The sequence below is a fragment of the Canis lupus genome, chromosome 3, assembly GCF_011100685.1.
Source record: "Canis lupus familiaris isolate Mischka breed German Shepherd chromosome 3, alternate assembly UU_Cfam_GSD_1.0, whole genome shotgun sequence".
Lineage (NCBI taxonomy): Eukaryota > Metazoa > Chordata > Mammalia > Carnivora > Canidae > Canis > Canis lupus.
In genome coordinates this window covers 81,232,067-81,253,446 of record NC_049224.1, presented here as the reverse complement: position 1 = coordinate 81,253,446, position 21,380 = coordinate 81,232,067, and the positions used below count along the sequence as shown (strand labels likewise).

The 21,380-nt window shown below is 35.7% G+C and overlaps 1 protein-coding gene across 1 annotated transcript; it reads right to left on the bottom strand.

The window, feature by feature from the left end:
* Window positions 1-6,513: 6,513 nt before the first annotated feature.
* LOC100855743 lies at window positions 6,514-9,481 on the bottom strand. Its single transcript, XM_038533704.1, is given in 3 exon segments — window positions 6,514-8,223; window positions 8,225-8,463; window positions 9,188-9,481. Coding segments are annotated over 3 exon segments (999 nt in total). The 3' UTR covers window positions 6,514-7,757.
* Between the last annotated feature and the right edge of the window lie 11,899 nt (window positions 9,482-21,380).

The following is a 21,380-nucleotide window of genomic DNA, read 5'->3' as shown; positions in this document are numbered from 1 at the left end:
CTCTCTCTCTCTCTCTCCGTGTCTCTCATGAATAAATAAATAAAATCTTTTAAGAAATTAAAAATAGAACTACTCTACAATCCAGGAATTCCACTTCTGAGTATTTATTTTAGAAAGAAAAATAATTTTATAAAGATATATAGATCCTTAAATTCACTGCAACTTTATATACGATAGCCAAGGTGTGGAAGTGAACTGTTTAATAATAGATGAATGAATAAAATTGTGATATATGTTTATATGTATGAATGTGTTTAGATATATGGGTATATATATATGTGTTTATATACACATGGGTGTATATATATATATATATGTATGTATATATGCACACACATGATGGAATATTACTCAGCCATGAAAAGAATGATTTCTTGCCATTTTTGTGACAACGTAGAAGGACCTAGAGGGTATTCTGGTAAGTGTAGTAAATCAGACAGAGGAAGACAAATATCTTATGATTTCACTTATATATGCAATCTAAAAGCAAAACAAAGAAAACAAAATCATTCATAGATATAGAAAATGGTATAGTGTTTGTTGGGGGCAGGTGAAGGGATAGGCAAAGTAGATAGAGAGGATTCAAAGGTACAAACTTCCAGTTATAAAATAAATAAGACATGAAGATTCAATGTACAGCATATGGAATGGTACCTAATAATATTGTAACAACTTTATATGGTGAGAGGCGTAGCTAAATTTAGCATGATGATCTCTTTGTGATGTATAGAGTATTGAAATCACTATGTAGCTCACCTACAACCACTATAAAATTGTATTTCAATTATGCTTCAATTAAAAAAAATACTTTTGGACTTTAAGACACATTCAAGAGAGGAAGATAAATCAGTATTTTTTTTAATTAAGGGAAAATAAATTGTGTTCAGATTATTATTTTCTTCTTTACAGTTTCTTATATCTATATCTCTCATTCATCTTGCTTTCCTGTTTGGCCACATTAATTTACTCCATTCAAAATCAAAAGTCTTAAAATGGCTTTGTTATTTTATTTTTGTTAACTACTTTTAATTATTTTCTCCATTTACTTTCACTCATCAAACTTCTGCACTGCACTGGGGTTCCCACCATCACCATTCCATGGAACTCCATCACCATTCTTGCTGATTCCGCAATAATCTCCATGTCTATAGATCAAGTGGATACTCTTTTGAGTCCTCTTTTTAATTAATATATGTAAGCAGCATTCTCCATGTTATTCTCTCTTTTTAAATCTTTACTTCCTTCAGCCTCTATGAGGATACAATCTTTCAGTTTTCATGCCTTTTTAATTTTTTTCTTCCTCTTCAAAATTTTAAACATTCTATCTTTATCATGGTTCTTTCCTAGGCCACTTTTTCCCTTGAATGTATGTATGTATGTATTTTAGAATTCATTCATTCACTCATTCATTTATAGGTTTATTTAAATTCTAGTTAATTAACATACAGTGTAATACTAGTTTCAAGTGTACAATACAGTGATTCAACACTTCCATACAATACCCAGTGATCTGTTTTTAAATAATCTTCATTTAAATCTAATATCTATGTTCTAAATCTAAGTGCTATCATCCTTAGTCCTATATCCCCAGTTCACACTTTTAACTCCGGATGTATGAATGTGTCTAAGTCTTCTCAAATTGAACTCATAAACTTGGTCTCCAAAAACCCCCTTTTGGAGGTTTGTCTCTGGAAATGCATTTTCACAAACTGAAATTCAGTTAATAAAACCTTCAAAGTCATCCTTGATGACTCCTACCACTCAGTTAATGAATTATTCTATCCTATCCACTCTCCTAAGCATCTCTCATCAGTGCCACCAGCACTGATCACTTAAGTTATTCCAATAGCCCCATATTTGTCTCTTCTTTAGCTCCTGATAAAACACTGCTGATATCAACATTTTTAAAATCATCAAACAAATCAGTCATTCCCTTCCATTTAAACCCTTCGGATAACTTACCTCACCTTAAAAATGTAAACAAAATCTAAACATGGCTAGCAAAGCCATGCTTTGTGTGGTTCCTACCTGCTTAATACATCTATCTCACTTTGCTACATACCCCACTTGCTCACTCTGATTCATCCATAGTAGTCTCTCCTAAGCCTGAATCCCTCTCTTTTTCAAAATGTTCTATTTAACTTTTACCTATTTCTGAGATATCAGCTAATATATCACTTCCTAAAAGAAAACCTCTTTGTCATACCAGGGTAGATTTTCAAATAGATCTCATACTCTTTCCTTCACAGTCTTTTATTTATTATTACTTAATAATCTCTTGCAAATATTTATTGAATATGTATCCTATAGTCTTTACGTTCCCTGAGGCAAGAAGTCATTATGTTCTATTCAGGTATATAGCTCCACTACCTAACAATTCAATAAATATTGATTAGCTAATTCACATGCCTTGAACAACATATGGCTCAATATTAAAATATAGGTTTATATTTGTAAGAGGGCTATGGTATTGCACAGAACAGGATATTTAATTGTTCTTTCAGTTCCTCTCCGGTAGTTCTCCAACCCTCATCTACTTTTTTACTTCATCTCAGTTGTTCAATGTAGGGAAATAGAGTATGTTTTTACCTCTTGTGTATGTTGTACCCATAATTTTACCTCATACTTCACTTCTTAAGCAAATGGATGTTAAGTTCTTGAAGTTAAAACTACTTTTCAACTCTGTGTGTGTGCACTAAAAGCATTGTAGCAAAAAATTAATTTTGCATATTTTAGGCATATATTTTAATTTGTTTAATTTTCCATAGGGTCAGGATTATTTTAAAATAAGAGGAAAAAAAAGGAAGGGAAGGGTAGAGGAAAGGGAAAGGGAAGGGGAAGGAAGAAACAGCAGATAAACCAGAGAGATCTCCTCCAAAACTAGAAACCTGTATTTTTTTTTTTTTTTTTTTTTTTTTTTTTTTTTTTTTTTTTTTTAGAAACCTGTATTTTAAAATGAAACACAGAGGGTGACTAAGGAACTGGTTCAGATGAAAGAACATTAAAGGAACCTGGCAACTAAATGCAATGTATGGTCCAGAATTTTCCTTTTCTATAGAAGACATCATTGAAACACTTGGCAAAATCTGAATATAGTCTATACATTGGATGACAGTATGGTGTTAGTATTAATCTCCTGATTTTGATTATTGTACTATGACCATATAAAATAATATCTTTGCTTTTAAGAAGCACACACTGAAGTATTTAGGGATAAAGGAGCATCATGTGCAGCTGAATCTCAAATATTTCAGAAAAAATATATTTGTGTATAAAGGAGCATCATGTGCAGCTGAATCTCAAATATTTCAGAAGAAAATATATTTGTGTATATGGATGTCAGGATGCATGTGCCAAAAAAAAAAAAAAAGGAGGAGAAGAGGAAAGGGAAGATAAGGCCAATACACATAGCTCATATTTGGAGAATCTGCTGAGAAATATACAGAATTCCTCCAGATATGTCCTACTAATAAAATATATTTGTTATTTTTCATTTCTGGACAATGACTAACTCACCATCATTGAGAAGATTAAATGAAGAGAATAAGAACAATTTTTTTATGAAATACACATATCATTGAATTTTTTATCATATTAATGTTAGTTTTGTACAAACATGGAATGAAAATCATACATCTTTATATTATTTATCATCTTATTTGAACTAAACATAGGAAAAATAACTGCTGTTTTTCTAAAAAAAGAAAAGACTTTATCTTATAAATAATTACTTAGAGAATGCAGGTTACTTTGAAGGCTAGTGGTGTAGGCAATGGAACTTTGCTCAAAATCACTTCCTCATAAGTCAGAATCTAATTGGCTCACAGAATATTCAAACTAGGGATTTTAGCTGATCATAGCTAAAATTTACTATCACTGTAAATCCATCAGATGACTATGTATTTGAACTAGTAAAATTACAGCTTATTTTTTTAATGCTCATTTTATAAACTATTGTTTAATTGACATTTTTCTGAAAAGATTCTTCTACTTGGGTTCCTAATTAGAAACTGACATTCTAAAGACAGAGCTGCCACCATTTTTTAAGGCTCCTCTTACTATTTTTCCTAGCATTGGATTTTAATGGTCACATCGCCCATGCTCAATGATTATGTAGTTAGGCTCTGAGCTACACAGTTAGTTTAGGACAGAATGAGACTTTATTTTTCTATTATTTTTTTTAAGATTTTATTTATTTATTCATGAGTGGCACAGAGAGAGAGTGAGGCAGAGACACAGGCAGAGGGAGAAGCATGCTCCATGCAGGGAGCCCGATGTGGGACTTGATCCCGGGTTCTCCAGGATCACACCCTGCGCCAGAGGCAGGCACCAAACCACTGAGCCCCCCAGGTATCCTCAGAATGAGGCTTTAGATAGCACATATAATTTGTAGATAGGGTGGATGCTTGTTTGCACCAGCAATAAACTGGTCTCTCAGTAACCATAGGGTTCTACTTCCTTGAAAACTTATTGCTTAACTAAGTTGAGGAATGTGTTCTAATATTGACAATAATGCATTTATATTCATCTAATGTTTAGTGATATATACATAAGTTCTTCATTATTCCCATTTGAAAAAAAATAGAATAATAAATTATCTCTCATTTAAAACACTCTTTGAAATAAAGTATAAACATATGTGTAAAATATTAATTACTCAAATAATATATTATGAGATAAACTAAAATATTCATGGCATTTTAGTGATAGGAGTTCCAAATCCATTTTCCATATATTCATTTCCAAAATACGGATGGTTGTCCGAGCTGGAAAGTAATCAACATAGTCTTTAAGCTCTTAAACTTCACTAACTATAAAATAAAATTGAAACAAACTATTTCTGTACTTTTTCTGAGTAAAAATGAATCATTTAGCTTTCACTTACAATCATGCATACATAATTTCAATCTGCTTATTGTTTTTATTTAGCACTTTGCACAAGAAAATTAAAGACATTGCTGAACTCCAAGAAGCATATCAGCACAACCAGCCATTTGCTCTTAGGACAACAGTGCTATGCTAAGTTGATTTTTACTACTGTTGCATTTTAGAATGTAAACAACAACGATGTATTCCTAGTCTAAAAAGCAATGTTTAGCTGAAATAAGATTTGCTCAGCAGCATGTCAAGACAACTTGATTTATTTTAAAAAGAAACAATGAAAAGTTATAAAACCTATATAATGCTAATATAATTGTTGAAAATGCAGAAAAGTACATTTTTATAAGATGCTTGAATTGCAAGATAGACACCATTAAAAAACAGAAAAATATTTAAAATTATGAATGAATTTTAAATGATGAATACATTTATTGGGTGACAAATGGAAGTAAAACATTTTATGAAAAATAAGATCTTAAAGAATGTTTAAGATCAAAGTCTATGTAGAATCATACATAAATTTTCTAAGGCACTATAAAGGAATTCTGTGATTTTGGATTACATATCCAGAAGCCTATCATGAAGTTACAAGATAATAAAGAGTTATGCTATCCAATTTTTTTGTATTGCACTGTGAAAACTGCATTCAATTTTAGTCACCTCATTTATAACAAAATATAAGAAGCCAGACAGATTTTTCAAAAAACCAATAATAACATTTAGGAATCTGGAGAGGGTATCTTTTTATGATTTTATTTATTCATTTATTTGAGGGGGTGGGGAGATGAGTGGGAGGAACAGAGGGAGAAAGATAAGGAGACTCCATGCCAAGCATGTAGCCTGATGTGGGGTTCAATTCCCCCAACCCTGAGATCATGACCTAAGCTGAAATCAAGAGTCAGACTGAGTCACTCAGGTGCACTTGGAGAGGGTATTTTTAATGAGATAACGTTCACAGAAGTCTTTATTCCACATTTCCAGAATATGATCAGATGTATGCTCATGATGGATTTTGTGTAAGCACACAGTCTTTTGAATTTAAAAAGCTACTTAAAATCAGATTATTTTCACAAAATTTCCTAACTTGGAAGAATCAATAAGGTTCACCTTAACCAAAATTCTCATTTATGGGATGCCTAGGTGTCTCCGTGGTTGAGCGTCTGCCTTTGGCTGAAGGCATGATCCCAGAGTCCAAGGATTGAGTCCCACATCGGGTTCCCTGGATGGAGCCTTCTTCTCCCCTGCCTGTTTCTCTGCTTCTCTCTGTGTGTGTCTCAAGAATAAATAAAATCTTTTTAAAAATTATCATTTAAAAATGGGCTTTGGCCCCAAAATTGTCATCCTAAAGAAGTTTCTATAGCCTGTTAGTATCAAAGCCAACATTGAAACCTACATTTATAATTTTTTTTTTCAAATTTGTCACTTACTTCAAGTATCTCTAGCTAGTATCATTTGATTGAGTTAAAAGTACCACCTTATTAACTTTTTTCCAAATACATTTTGGACATTCTTACTATCAAAGCACATGGGCTTTGGTATAAAACAAGTAATTTCATTCTTTGTTCTATAACCTCGAAGTTTGACGTTGGCATAATTACTTAAGCTTTCATTTTCTTCTAGAATTATTAACAGTAGAAACTTTACAGGGCTTTTGGGTCTTTTTTTTTTTTTTTTTTTTTAATGGTACACAAGTATTTAATAAGCGCCACACATTAGTACAGAAAAACACAGTCTGTAGCTCATACTTTAAAACCACAACAGCCAACTGAAATCAGTAGAGTCTTGTTTTTACTTAGGGAAAAAATATAGAAGGTACACATTGGGAATTGAAATACACTATGCTTTTTCTTTCTAGAGGTGTGATATGTCTTTTCCAGTCAGTAATTTCTCTGAAACATTGTGCTATGTCAAAGCCTACAGATGACCAGTGAAGCTGTTTGCTCTCCTACTTCTGCTGAGCTAGCTCAGTGGAACACCGTCGTCTTGGCAGGCAGATTCTCACAGGAGGAGGCGACTACAGAGACCCTACCCCCAACAGAACACCTAACAAAATGATTTATATGGAAAGGAATTTCAGAAACCTGTACACTTAACATGCTTTAGGAAAGGAAGACCTTTTAGCCTACTTCCAGCATAAGCACACACTCGTTGGCGCCCAGTAAACCAGGCACGCCAACAAAGAAAGCCTTTTCGCTTTCATAGTACCAACAGCTAAAAAGCACACAGCATAGAATACTTTGATCTTTAAGTGGGTAATCATGGAGGTTCCAAGATTATATCCACTAGGTTAGCCTGAGTATTTACCTATAAAAATATTTTTCTAAAAAAAATGCTTGAGAGGATTCTAGAAACAGTCTACATTAAGGACTAGCAGAAGACAGTGATGCAAGGACTGCGAAGTGAAAGACAAGAAACTGATTTTCACATGGAGCTTCAGGTACAGGACTGAATCTTCAGCTGATTCCTAGAGCCGAGGCTAGCTGGGATGGGAGGAGCGGCAGGGAGCTCAGCCAGGCGGCTGGCTTGATTAACAGCCTGGGGCCATGTGCCCCAACAGGAAGAACCCCCTTTGAGGCTGCAGGTCTGATGAGACGATGCATACAGGAGGCTGTGGGCACACAAGAGCCTGATGGACACGCAGAGCCTGCGGAGCCAAAGAGGGCCGGAGAGAATGGGTTCTTCCAAATGCTTCTGACCTACCAGCATGTATGTCAGGGGAAGAGGCCCCGGTGTGATGCGCGCCTTGGGCTTGCTCCAGAAGGGCCTGACGCAGAGGCCTGAGGCAGGGGGTCTGCTCGGGGAGGAGTGCTAGGATCACCGAACACGAGAAGGTGCTTCCGGGTCTTTGGAGGGTCGATGGATTGTCTTCTGACCCATCAATACTTAACATTAATGAGTTGTAAAACAGGGTCAGTCTTTCCAACGTGTATTGTCACATTAGCCAGAGCCTCTTCCAGGCTGTTAGGCTGGCAACGTCCAGAAAGATCCCATTGCCTGGCGGTGGGACCTGGGCCGCAGGTCACTCTGGGAAGCTGGTGCAATGATTTGGGATTTGCACAATGAAGGGACCCCACATTCTGGGATTTGCACAATGAAGTCACCACTAAACCACTTCTTAAGTCCAGTCCCCGACCTTGTTTTTCCGCTCTGTAGTCCAGAAACATTTCTTTAAAAGCCAGGAAATCTGCAAACGTGAGCAGCATGTCCAATATGTCGCCTGCCGCTTCCGCTCTATGGTGCCGTGAAGTCGTTGTGAAAGCCGCCATGTTAAACCCAGGGATCCGCTCCAGCAGCTCTTCAATATACTTTTCTACCAAAGAAATATATTCATTGAAAACAGGCGTCTTCAAGCTCCTGATAGTACCTGCCCACGAAATTCCTCTGTAGTAACGAGAACTCGTCATCCATGAGGACGTCCTCTAAACATCCAACCACAGCGTCGAATTTGTTGTGTCCAAGATCGTGAAGCCGAGAAACCGCCAAGGAGCCGACAGCGACGCAATCCCACGAGGGTTTCTTTACAAGCTGGAGCCGGGGTCCAAGTGTATCCAACGCAGCGGGGCAGGGACTTGGACCCCGAGACTTAGAGGCTCAGCAGCTTTATAGGGGCCCGTGGCCAATGGGAGACGCAGGAAGTTGCACAGCCATGCTGGTCCGCTGAGCCGGACTTCCGGTGAGGGTGTGCCCTGGTCTCTGACTAGGGCGGGGCAGTATCCCTGGGCGGACTTCCGGTGAGGGTGTGCCCTGGTCTCTGACTAGGGCGGGGCAGTATCCCTGGGCCGGACTTCCGGTGAGGGTGTGGCCTGGTCTCTGACTAGGGCGGGGCAGTATCCCTGGGCCGGACTTCCGGTGAGGGTGTGGCCTGGTCTCTGACTAGGGCGGGGCAGTATCCCTGGGCCGGACTTCCGGTGAGGGTGTGGCCTGGTCTCTGACTAGGGCGGGGCAGTATCCCTGGGCGGACTTCCGGTGAGGGTGTGGCCTGGTCTCTGACTAGGGCGGGGCAGTATCCCTGGGCCGGACTTCCGGTGAGGGTGTGGCCTGGTCTCTGACTAGGGCGGGGCAGTATCCCTGGGCCGGACTTCCGGTGAGGGTGTGGCCTGGTCTCTGACTAGGGCGGGGCAGTATCCCTGGGCCGGACTTCCGGTGAGGGTGTGCCCTGGTCTCTGCCCTAAGTAATAAGCAGGTGAGCACAAGGCGGGTGCAGCCCAAAGTAGAGTCAGTCCTGCTCTGCTTGTCTAGGGGTAGGGGAGTTTGTTCAATTTCCTGGGTCCCACAGAATTCTGCATCAGAGGCAGAAGAGAAGGACAGCGCGAAGCTCTCTTCCTCTAGGGCGTCCATCGCCGCCGCCGCTGCCGTCGGCTTTCCCCGCCCCGGCCCGGGCCCAGCCTCCGCTCTGCCCCGTAGAGCCCCAGCCCGCATCCGGGAGGCCTTGCCGCCGCCGCCGCCGCCGCCGCTCACCGCCCGGGCCTCGGGCCTCAGGCGCCCCCGCGCCCGGCCAGGCCTCTCGGCGCACCCGCGCACTCCGCTTTTGGGTCTTCTGTGAGAAAACTGAAGTAATATGCTTAGCCCAGAATCTGGCACATAATGCGAGTTTCGTCATCGTTGATGATGATTACGAACTGTGGAGGAGAAGCATACACAGGTAGATGAAAAACATTCTTTATAGCTTCCAGAAACTCTCCTCAAGTGAATAAATACAAAGCAAACCACAACTGGAAAAATCATGACAAAGTTGTTAAAAATCATGTCCAAAAAAAAGGTGAGGTTTTTTTTTTATTGTTTTTTTTTTTTTTTTTTGACATATTGTCTTCAAATAATAAGGGACTGACGATGGATTCCTCAACAGAAATCATGGAAACCAGATGACATAGGGGTGACATTTTTAAGTGGTTAATGAAACTGTCAGTCTAAAATTCTACACTGAACAAAAGTATTCTTCAAAAATATGGTTAACTGAATAAATTTCCAAACAAACAAAAACTAATACAACACTCAATGCCAAACACACAAAAGGCAGGAAGTGGGGAGGTTGTTTTTCAGGTAGGAGGAAAGTGATCCCCAAGAGAGTAAGATAATATACTAAGTAATGAAATAGAATATTCAATTATTTGGGCAAATGTAAATAGATATTGAATGGTTAAATTTATAATAATAGTGATTTCATGGTTTTGGGAAATATTTAAAATTTAAAAACAATAATATAAATGGTGAAAGAGTAAGAAATGGGGTTATCAGGGTTCTATGAACTGTGTTTATCAGCAAAAATGTAGTCAAGGAAGCATTTTTTAAATATCCACAGTAATCACTGATAGAATAATAAAATAATGCATACCTAGAAAGCTAATAGAGAGATAAAAATAAAAAAGGAATAATTTGGGCAGCCCTGGTGGCCCAGCGGTTTAGTGCTGCCTTCACCCTGGGATGTGATCCTGGAGACCCTGGGATCTAGTCCCATGTCGGGCTCCCTGCACGGAGCCTGCTTCTTTCTCTGCCTGTCTCTCTCTGTCTCTCCCTCTGACTGTCATGAATAAATAAAATTTTTTAAAAAGGAATATTTTTTAAAAATAGGTAAAAACATTAAATAACAGATTTGTAATCACCTGGAGAAAAAAATTAAATATTAAATATAAATAAACAGAATAGTCCAAGCAAAAAGCAAAAATTATCAGACTGTACAAGAACAAAAGTCAAGCATATGATCCATGCAATAGGCACACATTAAATATGAGGATATAAAAATCTGAACATAAAGGTATGCAAAAATATATATCATGAAAATGGTAATCAGAAGGAAGCTGGTATAGTTAATATTAATTCAGAGTTTAACTAGAGTTAATGGCAAGATTTATTTCTATCAGTGTAAATAAATACTGCCTAATGATAAAATAGTTCATTCAAAAGGAACTATATCTATGTCCTAAATTTTTATTCACATAAAAACATAGCTTCAAAATATTTAAACACTGACATATCATAAAGGATAAGTACACAAGATTACAGTCGAAATGGAAATTTTAGCAAACTTTCCTCAGTAAATGATGAAGCAAGCAGACAAAAACATCAGTAAAGAACTAGCTTTTTTTGAATAGCATGATTAACAAATTTGGTTGAATTGAGATCCATAGACTATTCACCCACATTCTTTGTAAGTGCACATGGATTATTTTCCAAATTGAACATTTATTATGCCATAAAGCAAGTACCAACACATTTTAAGTGACTGAAATTATTTAGTTTGTTCTCTGCCTACAGAAGAATTAAGCTAGAAACACAGGAACAAAAATGATAGCTAGAAAATCTAAGAATGCTTGGAAATAAAGCAATACACTTCAAAATAGTTGATAAATCAAAGCCAAAATAACAAAAAAGGAATGTTCTAAACTAAATGATGAGGAAAATACATTCTATCAAAATGTGTGTTTTGAAGTTAAAGCCAGGTTGTGAAGGGAATTTTATTGCCATAAGCACATATATTAGAATATTGAAAATCAAGGATTTAAGTATCCCTCTTAATGAATTAGAAAGAGACCTGATTGATAAGAAAAAACAATGACATAGTAAACAAGAAACAATAGAAAAAATCAACAGCTAAAATTTGGTTGTATGAAAAAAGTAATTAGGAAAAAACACAATATGGCTAATAAAATAGATTACAAATTACTGATGTGAATGAAAAGCAAACATCATTTTCAATTGTATATATATTATAAAGATATTAAAGGAACATTTATCAACATTAAAAAATTACCCTGAAATTTTTGATAAAATGGACAAAGACTTTGAAAGCCACAGCTTCATAAAATTGACAAAAGAGTTAACATATTCAATATTCAAATTCATAGCTCAGTATTCAAAGAATCATAAACTGTCTTTTTTTTTAAAATGGGCATGAGGTGCCGGGGTTGCTCAGATGGTTGGGCCTCGGACTCTTGATTTTGGCTCTCAGGTGGTGATCTCACAGATGGTGGGATTGAGCCCCATATTGGGCTCCACAGTCAGTGGGGTTTCTGCTTGAGATTCTCTCTCTCTCTCCCCCTCTCCCTCTGACCCTGTCCCCTTACCTCCGCTCTCTCTCTCTCTCGCAAATAAATAAATAAATCTTTTAAAAATATGAGTGCGATAACTTAATAGGCATTTTTCCAAAGAAGACATCTAAATAGCTAAGAGATGCATGACAAGATGCTCAACATTATTAAACATCAGGGAAATGCAAGTCAAAACAAGAAGGAGATATCACCTCATACCTGCTAGAATGGATTATCAGCATTAAGAAGACAAGAAAACAGGTATTGATAAAGATGTGAAAGATGAGAATCCTTGTACACTGTTGATGGGAAGGCAAATTGGGTCATACTGTGGAAAGCAGTATGGTAATTGCTCAAAAGATTATAAATAGAACTATCATATTATCCAGCAACCCCGTTTCTGGGTATGTATCGAAAGGGAATGAAAAGAGGATATTGAAAAATATACCCTCCAATGTTTACTGCAGTATTATCCACAGAAGTTAAGATATGAAAACAACCTATGTGTCCATTAACAGGAGAATGGGTAAAGAAAATGTTGTATATACATATGGTGAAATGTTATTCAGCCATGAGGAAGAAGGAAATCTTGCTATTTGCAACATGGATGGACCTGGAAGGCATTATGCTAGGTGAAATAATCCATACAGAGAAAGACAAATGCTTCAAGATATCATTTATATGCAGAATCTAAAAAAAAAAAAAAAAGTCAACTTACAGAAACAGCATAAAAAAAGTGGTTGCCAGAGGCAGGAGGGTGGAGGAGTTGGGAAGATATTTAAGGGCAAAACTAGTAACTAGTAGATAAATAAGAACTGGAGCTCTAAGGCACAGCACAGTGATTATAGTAAGCAATACTGTATTATAAACTTCAAAGTTGCTAAATAACTACATTTTCATTGTTCTTGCCCCCCCCCCCCCAAAAAATAATTATGTGACCTGATAGGGATGTTAGCTAATGCTATAGTGGCAGTCCTTTTGCAAAATATAAATGTACCAAATCATCAGGTTGTACATCTAAAACGTACACAATGTTATGCATCAATTATATCTTAATAGAAGATAAATAGAAAATCTGAATTCTCCAATATCTAGGAAATAAATTAAATCTCTAACTAAAAATTTAGTCAGAGAGAAGTTCCTGGCCCAAATAACCTTATCTTGTGAATTACTCCAAACATTGTAGAATAATTTGCAGCAGTCTTAAATATTTCCAGATAGAAATAAAAGAGAGACAGAGCGAAATCCACAATTAATTTCAGGACATCAACATAAATTTACTAACAAAACAGAAAAGTTACAAGAAACAAATGTTAAGGGATCCCTGGGTGGCGCAGCGGTTTGGCGCCTGCCTTTGGCCCAGGGTGCGATCCTGGAGATCCGGGATCGAATCCCACGTCGGGCTCCCGGTGCATGGAGCCTGCTTCTCCCTCTGCCTGTGTCTCTGCCTCTCTCTCTCTCACTGTGTGCCTATCATGAATAAATAAAAATTAAAAAAAAAAAAAAAAAAGAAACAAATGTTAAAAGAAACCATTGAGTTAGAAAGCAATACATAAGTTGATGGAAGATGTTATGATACCGTAGATTACCAAAGATAGACTCATGGTCAGAACATAGAATTCCACATGATTATAGGAAAAGACAGGCAATTTAAGAAAAAAAAAAAAAAAAGAAAAAAAGAAAAATAAAAAAAAGGAGGAGAAACACCTCCAACAGGCACAAGAAAATATTTAAGCAATAAACAAGTATGTGAAATGGTATATATAACATCATTAGTGATTAAAGGAAACACAGACTATGTCTCTGCCTCTCTCTCTCTCTGTCTGTAATTAATAAATAAATAAAATCTTAAAAATAAAGGGGCAGGGCACCTGGTGGCTCAATGGTTGAGCGTCTACCTTTGGCTCAGGTTGTGATTCTGGGGTACTGAGATCCAGTCCCATATCAGGCTATTTCTGGGGAGTCTGCTTCTCCCTCTGCCTGTCCCTCTGTGCCTCTCATGAAAAAATAAAATATTTTAAAAATGTTAAAAAAAGAAAGGAAACATAAAATAAAACCAATGTGATCAAGTATAGGCTCATCAAAATGGCTAAAATTAAAATGACTGGCATCACTTACAAATAGTGATGATGACTCTAAGCAACTAGAATGCCCATGCACTCCTGTGGGAGTGTCATTAGTTTAATTATTTTGAAAAAAAAAATGTTTGGCAGTATCTACTAGAATGGAGTGGAATGCAAATATTCTCTGGGAATCAGGAATTTTCATAATTGTATCACAGGACACATGCACTTGTGTTTATAGCAGTATTATTTCTATTAGTTACAAGCGAAAGCAACCAAAATGTCCAGCAATAAGAGAATAGATTGATCTTAATATAATTATAAAATAGAATGCCCTACAGAGAGAAGATTCTGTTGCAACCACAAAAACATGTTTAAATTAGCCTTCATGTTGAGCGGATAACAACCACCTACTCCTACCCAAATGCACATAGTGTAGTCCCAGTGTGTGCTTGTGTGTGCATGTCTGCATGTGTGTGTGTCTGAGTTGCAAAACAGGCTCAGTCACTGAACAGAATTCAGGGTCGCAATTACTTTGAGGGAAAAAATACCAGAGGGGTTTCTGGGAGCTGGCACTGTTCTCATTTTTGATGTGAGTAGCAGTTGCACAGTTGTATTCACATTGACTAAAATTGTAGAGCTTTATATGTTGTGATGTATTTTTTATATTTGAGATACATTTTAACAGAAAAGTATAAAATACATGAACACAAGCTCATATTATTCTCTTGAATGTTCTTTGGATTCTTGTTTCCTAAAAGTTTGTCATTTTCAGATTCTTTTTTGGCCTTTTGATACTCCACTTCTCATAGGTTAGTTTATAGTTTTCGGTCTTTCTCTGCCAACTTTTCAGTAGGCACTTAAAATATCTGTTCAAAGGCTACTGCCAAATTTTTTCTGCTCATGATATTCCACTGAAAACATGACTCTTTTCATTTGTTCTGAAGAACACATCTCCCATCTCATCTGCTCAAAAGCTTTTTAAAAATGCTTTTCCGAGAAACTCATGACTAACATCATTATTTTGATGTGAAAACAGCTAACATCTGTGGCTTAGGGAAAAATAATAAAACATGCTTCTGAAAGAATTTGTTCCATGTACTCTGCAAATTCTGTATTATCAATGCTTGTACTTAGAAAAAAATCTGTTCTAATTATTTTTTTCCAGCTTATGCCAAAAAAAAAAAAAAAAAGAGAGAGAGGAAATAAAGAAAAGTAACTATGAACCCTTCTTGTTCATAGTGCACTTTTGTCAGTGGTACCAACTGACCTTCAAAATTGATATTGGTTTATTTTTAATTACTTATTGGTCATGATTAATGTTTTTACTGAAGTCGGCCTCAGGCTGAGCAGCCTTAAACAGGGTAATGTGTTAGGATCCAAGTATCTGCATGCTTAACACATTTCCTCTTATTATTTTATTATGTTTACTGTATGACATTTTATAAGGATTTTAACATGGATTTTATCTTTTTTTTAATTTTAAAACATTCTTAAGCGATAATTATCTCTTCCAAAGTCCACTTGATGTCACTTCTATTTTATTATGTGTTGAGATTCAAGGGTAGAATTTTATAATTAGAGATAATTTTTATCATAGAATGTTATAACGAGTTACTCTCATTTCATTGTACTCTATAGACAATATAGACATTGTACTTTAATTTGATCAATCAATCAAATCATGAACTATATAAGCATTTTTCATAAACCAGTCAGCAAACATGCACATTTGAAATTCAAATGGCCATTCCTGTTTACCAAGAACTCCATTTACTATGGTTACAAGATAATAACTTAAAGTTTACCTAAGTTATTTATAGCTGTTAATAGCTCATCTATTAGATGCATTGAAATAAATTTATTCAAGTGTCATCGGGTAAGCCACATTTTGCTTTCTAGAAGGTAGGAAAGAAGAAAAGTAGAATTAAGTAAGATCAACATTATTCCTCCTCAAAAAAGCTTTTCAAAGTATGAAGAGAAAATTATTGAGAAAGTTTTTTTCTTGCCTGTTAGAGATACTCTATCAAATTTATGGTCCTAGAATGTCATGTTCTTTTGACTGAACAGAGATCATATTAATAAGCTGGCATAAGATTGTAGAGAATAGTGAGAAGTCTCATTTGGGATCATGCTGGAGAAAACTAAGAAATGACTTGCCAGCGGCTATGTTTATGAGGCTAATTTCTATAGCACATCCATTAAGGGAACAAAATTAGAAAGAAAGAAAGAAATAACATATAAAGAAATATTTAATTTTTTTCACAGACTCTTGACAAACTATTTTAAAACTATTTCAGGCATTTCACATCAAAAAGAATCCCCCAAGAGATGAATAACCATATACTTGTTAATCCATTCAACAAATATATAGCTTTAGTTCTGAGTGGGTTTGAACACAGTGAAAACCTCCACATCAAGGAATTCTATTTTTATTAATAAATGAATGTTGAATCCTTACTATTTGGAATCCTAGATACCAGAGAAACAAAGGCACATAAACAGTAATCTCTACAGTCAGAGACTTTATAGATTGGCAGAAATCAGCAAAAATTACAGATGATGACACAGTAGGATCAATGAGGTAATAAAAATGTGCAGAGAGTATAATGGGGAAAACAAGGAGGAAAGACTGTTTTGCTACTCAGTCATAAAATGATTATTTTCAGATGAGGAAAAATATCAACCAGCAGAAAGAGTGCATTAGAAGAGTAGTAAAATAAGAAGGCATCATTTAGGGAATTATAAACAGTTCAGTATGAATTGAGTATATGTTACAAGAGGAAAATGTGAACAGATGAATTTTGATAAGGGATTAAAAAGATAAAATATTTTTATAAGAACAGTAAGGAGAATGGATTTAATCCTACTTGCAAAAGAGAGAGACTTTGAAGAAATTCAAGAAGAGTGACTAGTGCCAACTGTTACATTAGAAAGATCACTTGGGCCACAGTGCAGAACATGAACTGGATAATAGAAACAAAGTGGTAAGGCAGCTGTTTGGAAAATCAAGGGAGAAATAATTAGAACCTAGACTAAAATACTGGCAGCGGGAATAGAGAGAAATATGTGACTGTTCTCATTAAAAGGGGGGAATAACCAGTACTTTGTAATCATCTAGATGTGTGTAGTAGAGAGAATTCATGGTATTTACAAGTTGATAAGTTTGACAACTTGGTAGACATATGATGGTCCGGGGACAATGGACATAGATTCTGGAATGCAACAAATTGATGTGAACTGAAGATACTTATTTAGGAGTTACTCAAACATTTCCAAGTGTTGAAGGTGAATGCTTCTCCCAGAAGAAGCAGGTTGAAAGCAAAGAGTTTTAGCACCTCGTTGAACACTAAGTTTTGAGGAATGTGAAATGGAAGTCGATAAAGGACCCAAGAGGAAACATGGAATGAAAACACAATGGTGTCGAGAATCCAGGGAAGGAAAGAGTTTTACATCAAACAATTTTGATTAACTCATCCTCCAGTTATGTTAATAAGATGTGAGCTAAAATGCCTCCATTGAATTTAGCCATGTTTTTGGTGAACTTAATGGGCCAATTTTATTGTTGTGGAAAGAATAGAATCCAGGCCAATATATATATATATAGTGAAAATCTGGAAGTAACACATATAAATTACATTTTTCAAAACCTGACATGGAAAAAGACATGAGATAAGAATTGTAATATAATATTTTCAATTATGCTGCTATAACAAATAACTTTAATAGCTCACTGCTTAAAACACCAAAAAGTGTGTTTTTTCCTTTAGGCCTCATGTCTGTCTCAAGCCAGCAGAGGATTCTGACCCATAATATCCTTATTCAGATTCCAATCTAATGGGGCCTTAAAAATGTGTAATTACTAGGACGCCTGGGTGACTCAGGGGTTGAGCATCTGCCTTCAGCTCAGTTGTGGTCCTGGAGTCCCAGGATCCAGTCCCATATTGGGCTCCCTGAATGGAGCCTGCTTCTCTCTCTGCTTATGTCTCTGCCTCTCTCTCTGTGTCTCTCATGAATAAATACATAAAATCTTAAATAAATATAATTTGTAATTATTGTGGTAGGGAAGGAAAAAAAAACACAAGCAATTGTACACTGAATCTTGAAGACTTCTGTTCACATGTTCACATGGCCAAAGAAAGTCACATGTCCATGCCTACATTCAAGGGGGTGTTAGGGCAATTTACTCTTCTCAGAATGGAAAAGACTGGAATATTTATGAAAACTATAAAAACTACTGCAATATATTCTGGTCACCAAATATTCTTTTCACTCTTCTTCCTGAAAACAAAGTTTACTCACCTCAGCTGTAAATCCCATTTAATCATGGCATCAAACTAAAAGTGCCAGTTTTCTCAGTGAAAGGTTTTTCTTTTAAAATGATGGATAAGAGTTTTAGATAAATCATAGCTGTAGCTATTCTTGTTTTGGGGATCTATGAATTTAGAAAGATGTATTATCTGCCCCTATAAACACACTCCAATAAACTTTGGGAGAATATGGCCTGGGAAATCACATTAAACATTCCTTTTTGGAAAATGGAAGAATGCGACACAAATCAAAATCCAATTATTCTTTTCCACCATCTTCCTTTGCCACAATTGAAATGGATATCAGAAAATATGTTCTTCTTGGACACTGCAAATACTTCTCAGATCACCTTCTGTCCATAGATATTTGGGCCCAAGAGTCAAGTCTCAAATAGCAGCTAACTCTTACTGTTCAAGCTAGTTCTGTTTTTGACAGATTATTTTTAAAAACGTAGTTAATTCTCAACAGTTTGATTTTAATCAGCTTCACTTCTATATGTCAATATTCATAATCACCTTTCCTTTCAAAATATATATCTTATGTGTACTGTATTTCTCTTAACCACTCTCTCTCTCTCTCTCTCTCTCTCTCTCAATAGCTCGACTTACCAAATACCTGGAGCTCATCAGGTTCTTGGCAGGTGCACACCCTTAGTCTGTTTCCTGAGAAATTCTGTCCATTTGAAAATATTTACTGTTTGTCACAATATTAATTTGCATTGTTTTTCAGATGCAATTTAATCCAGATGGTTTTGTCTATCATGGTCATTTCCTTAATTTGATTTTTCCTTGGAGGCAATTTAATCAGTCAAAAATTATTTACATTTTTTTTTACCTGAAGCTTAATTTAAATCCACTTTTTATTTGTTCCCCCAAAGTTTTTTTCCTACTATTTCATGTCTGAAAAAAGTTGTCTTTTTAATATTACAAGGCTCTAAATTTTTAGAAATGCTTATTCCCTTCTATTCTTGAAAATTGACCAATTTATTCTGAGCTTACTCTTCTTGTAATATGTTGCTAAATACACTAAACAGTAGCAAATACACTCTGCTTCCTTCTGTTTATCAACCTCTTCCTTTAACACTTCACATCTACTAGATGTATAGTCTACCTTCTAAATTACAACCAATAATATTTTATCAAAAGTTTTGCTACTATCTAATATATATCACCATCTCTGTAGCCTTAAAATAACAGTTTTCTCTTTGCTAATGATATGGACAGTGAGAAATTCTCTCATATTTTAGGTTTTTATTATGCTAGCCCTCAAATTCTAGGAATCAATCTCTATATTAAGCAGGATAGAGAGGTTATGCTTTGGTAAACACAAACTCCAAATCTAATAGCTTAAAAATAAAGTTTTTTTGTTTTTCATACTCACACATTATTTACATGTCAAATCAAGGATCATCTCAAGGATATCTATTCAATATTATCATCACTCAGGAACTTAGGCTGACAAACATCTTTCTTCTGGACTGTCGCCCATGGAATATGAGGGGTATGGCCCATACAGGATTCTAATCAGAAGCAAGTTACATCATATTTCTTTGGTAACCCTACCACATTCCTGGAAAAATAATCTGAATAGAGGTGGACTGCCTTAGTAGCTAGCATAGGCAAAATGTGGAGAAGCAAATGGAATTAAAATATCATACTTTTATTTTACTTTTATTTTTAAGGCCTAAATGATTGAATATATTTATTTGCTGATGAGAAATTTCTGACAGAGTGAGAAATTATGAACTCAGGAAAGAGTGCTGATAATTATTGAAGTATTATTGCTGAGGAAGCTTTAAAAAGACAGGATCTGTGTAGAGGTGAAATCATCTTCTCTGAAAAATAAAATGAACATTTTTTTCTCTCTTTTGAAAATGGGAGAAAGTCCAATACTATAGATGAAGATAAATTTAAAGGTGAGGAAAATCATACCTGAGAACCAGAACATTCTCAAGGAAGCCAAGAGTCATTGAAAAGATGTCAGAGTGCATTTGGCATATTTAAAACATCTTCTGTAGTATAGGTTAATTCAAAAATATAGGAGAAACATTTATTTGAAATAGAATTTCTGTCTTGTACTACAAGCAGGTATTTCATGTCAGAACTAAAACTTGGAAGATAAAAACATAGTATTAGACATCTTAACCAAAGTAGACAAAGAAGAAAATCTGTTTACAAAGTGTTTTTGACTCCCCTGCTAGGCTCCCTAACAGAGAGATGACCACAGTACTTCTAAGTGTATAGTAAAGAATGAAGAAAAGAGAAGATGACAAATAAAAGGACAAGTTTACACATCAGCAGGTTTTTTTTGCTAAGAATTTCTGAGGGATTCCACCATCATGAGGATGAAGCTTATGCAAAATTCGATAAATCAATACAGAGAACAGCCCAAAATGCCATAGTTTGTTTTTGTTGTAGTATTTTTTTACTTTAGATGCTAGATATGTATATGCATATTTATATACAGTCTGTATACTTGTATGCTATATATAATATATATAATACTTGGTATGATATGTTTTTATATATGATAAAAATGTTTTATTTCCTAAGTACTTTCTCCTTACTTTTCATTTTAGTGAAGAAGATGATCAACTAGGATGATCATATTATGGAAAATAAACTTTTTATAAGACTAGCCAGAGATAAGGATAAAGATAAAAAAAATGAGCTTGATTAGAACTCGTTTCCTAAAGCTTTTTCATTGTCATTTATAGCTTAATTTTTTGATAAGTATTTTGAATGCCTAATATGGCAATCAAGTAAGGTACTGAACTTCAGTAGAATTTACACTAAAGAAGGGAGAATAAGACACACACTTATATACTTTATCAACTGTACCTCAAATTTGGACATAGAGTTATATATATCTTACTTTCATATTCTTATAGGTCCCAACTAACAGAAGTCTAGTATACTGCTTCCTCAGTCTCCTATTCATTTTCTCATCTCCCGAGGCTAAGTCACCAAGAAAATTCAAGAAAGAAAGGGTAATCTGAAGGGTAATTCAACAACCAGACATTGCACAGTCCTGGTAGGCAAGATCGGAACCACGTCTAATTTTTTTCAGGAATACAGGCATGATATCACATTAATAATAT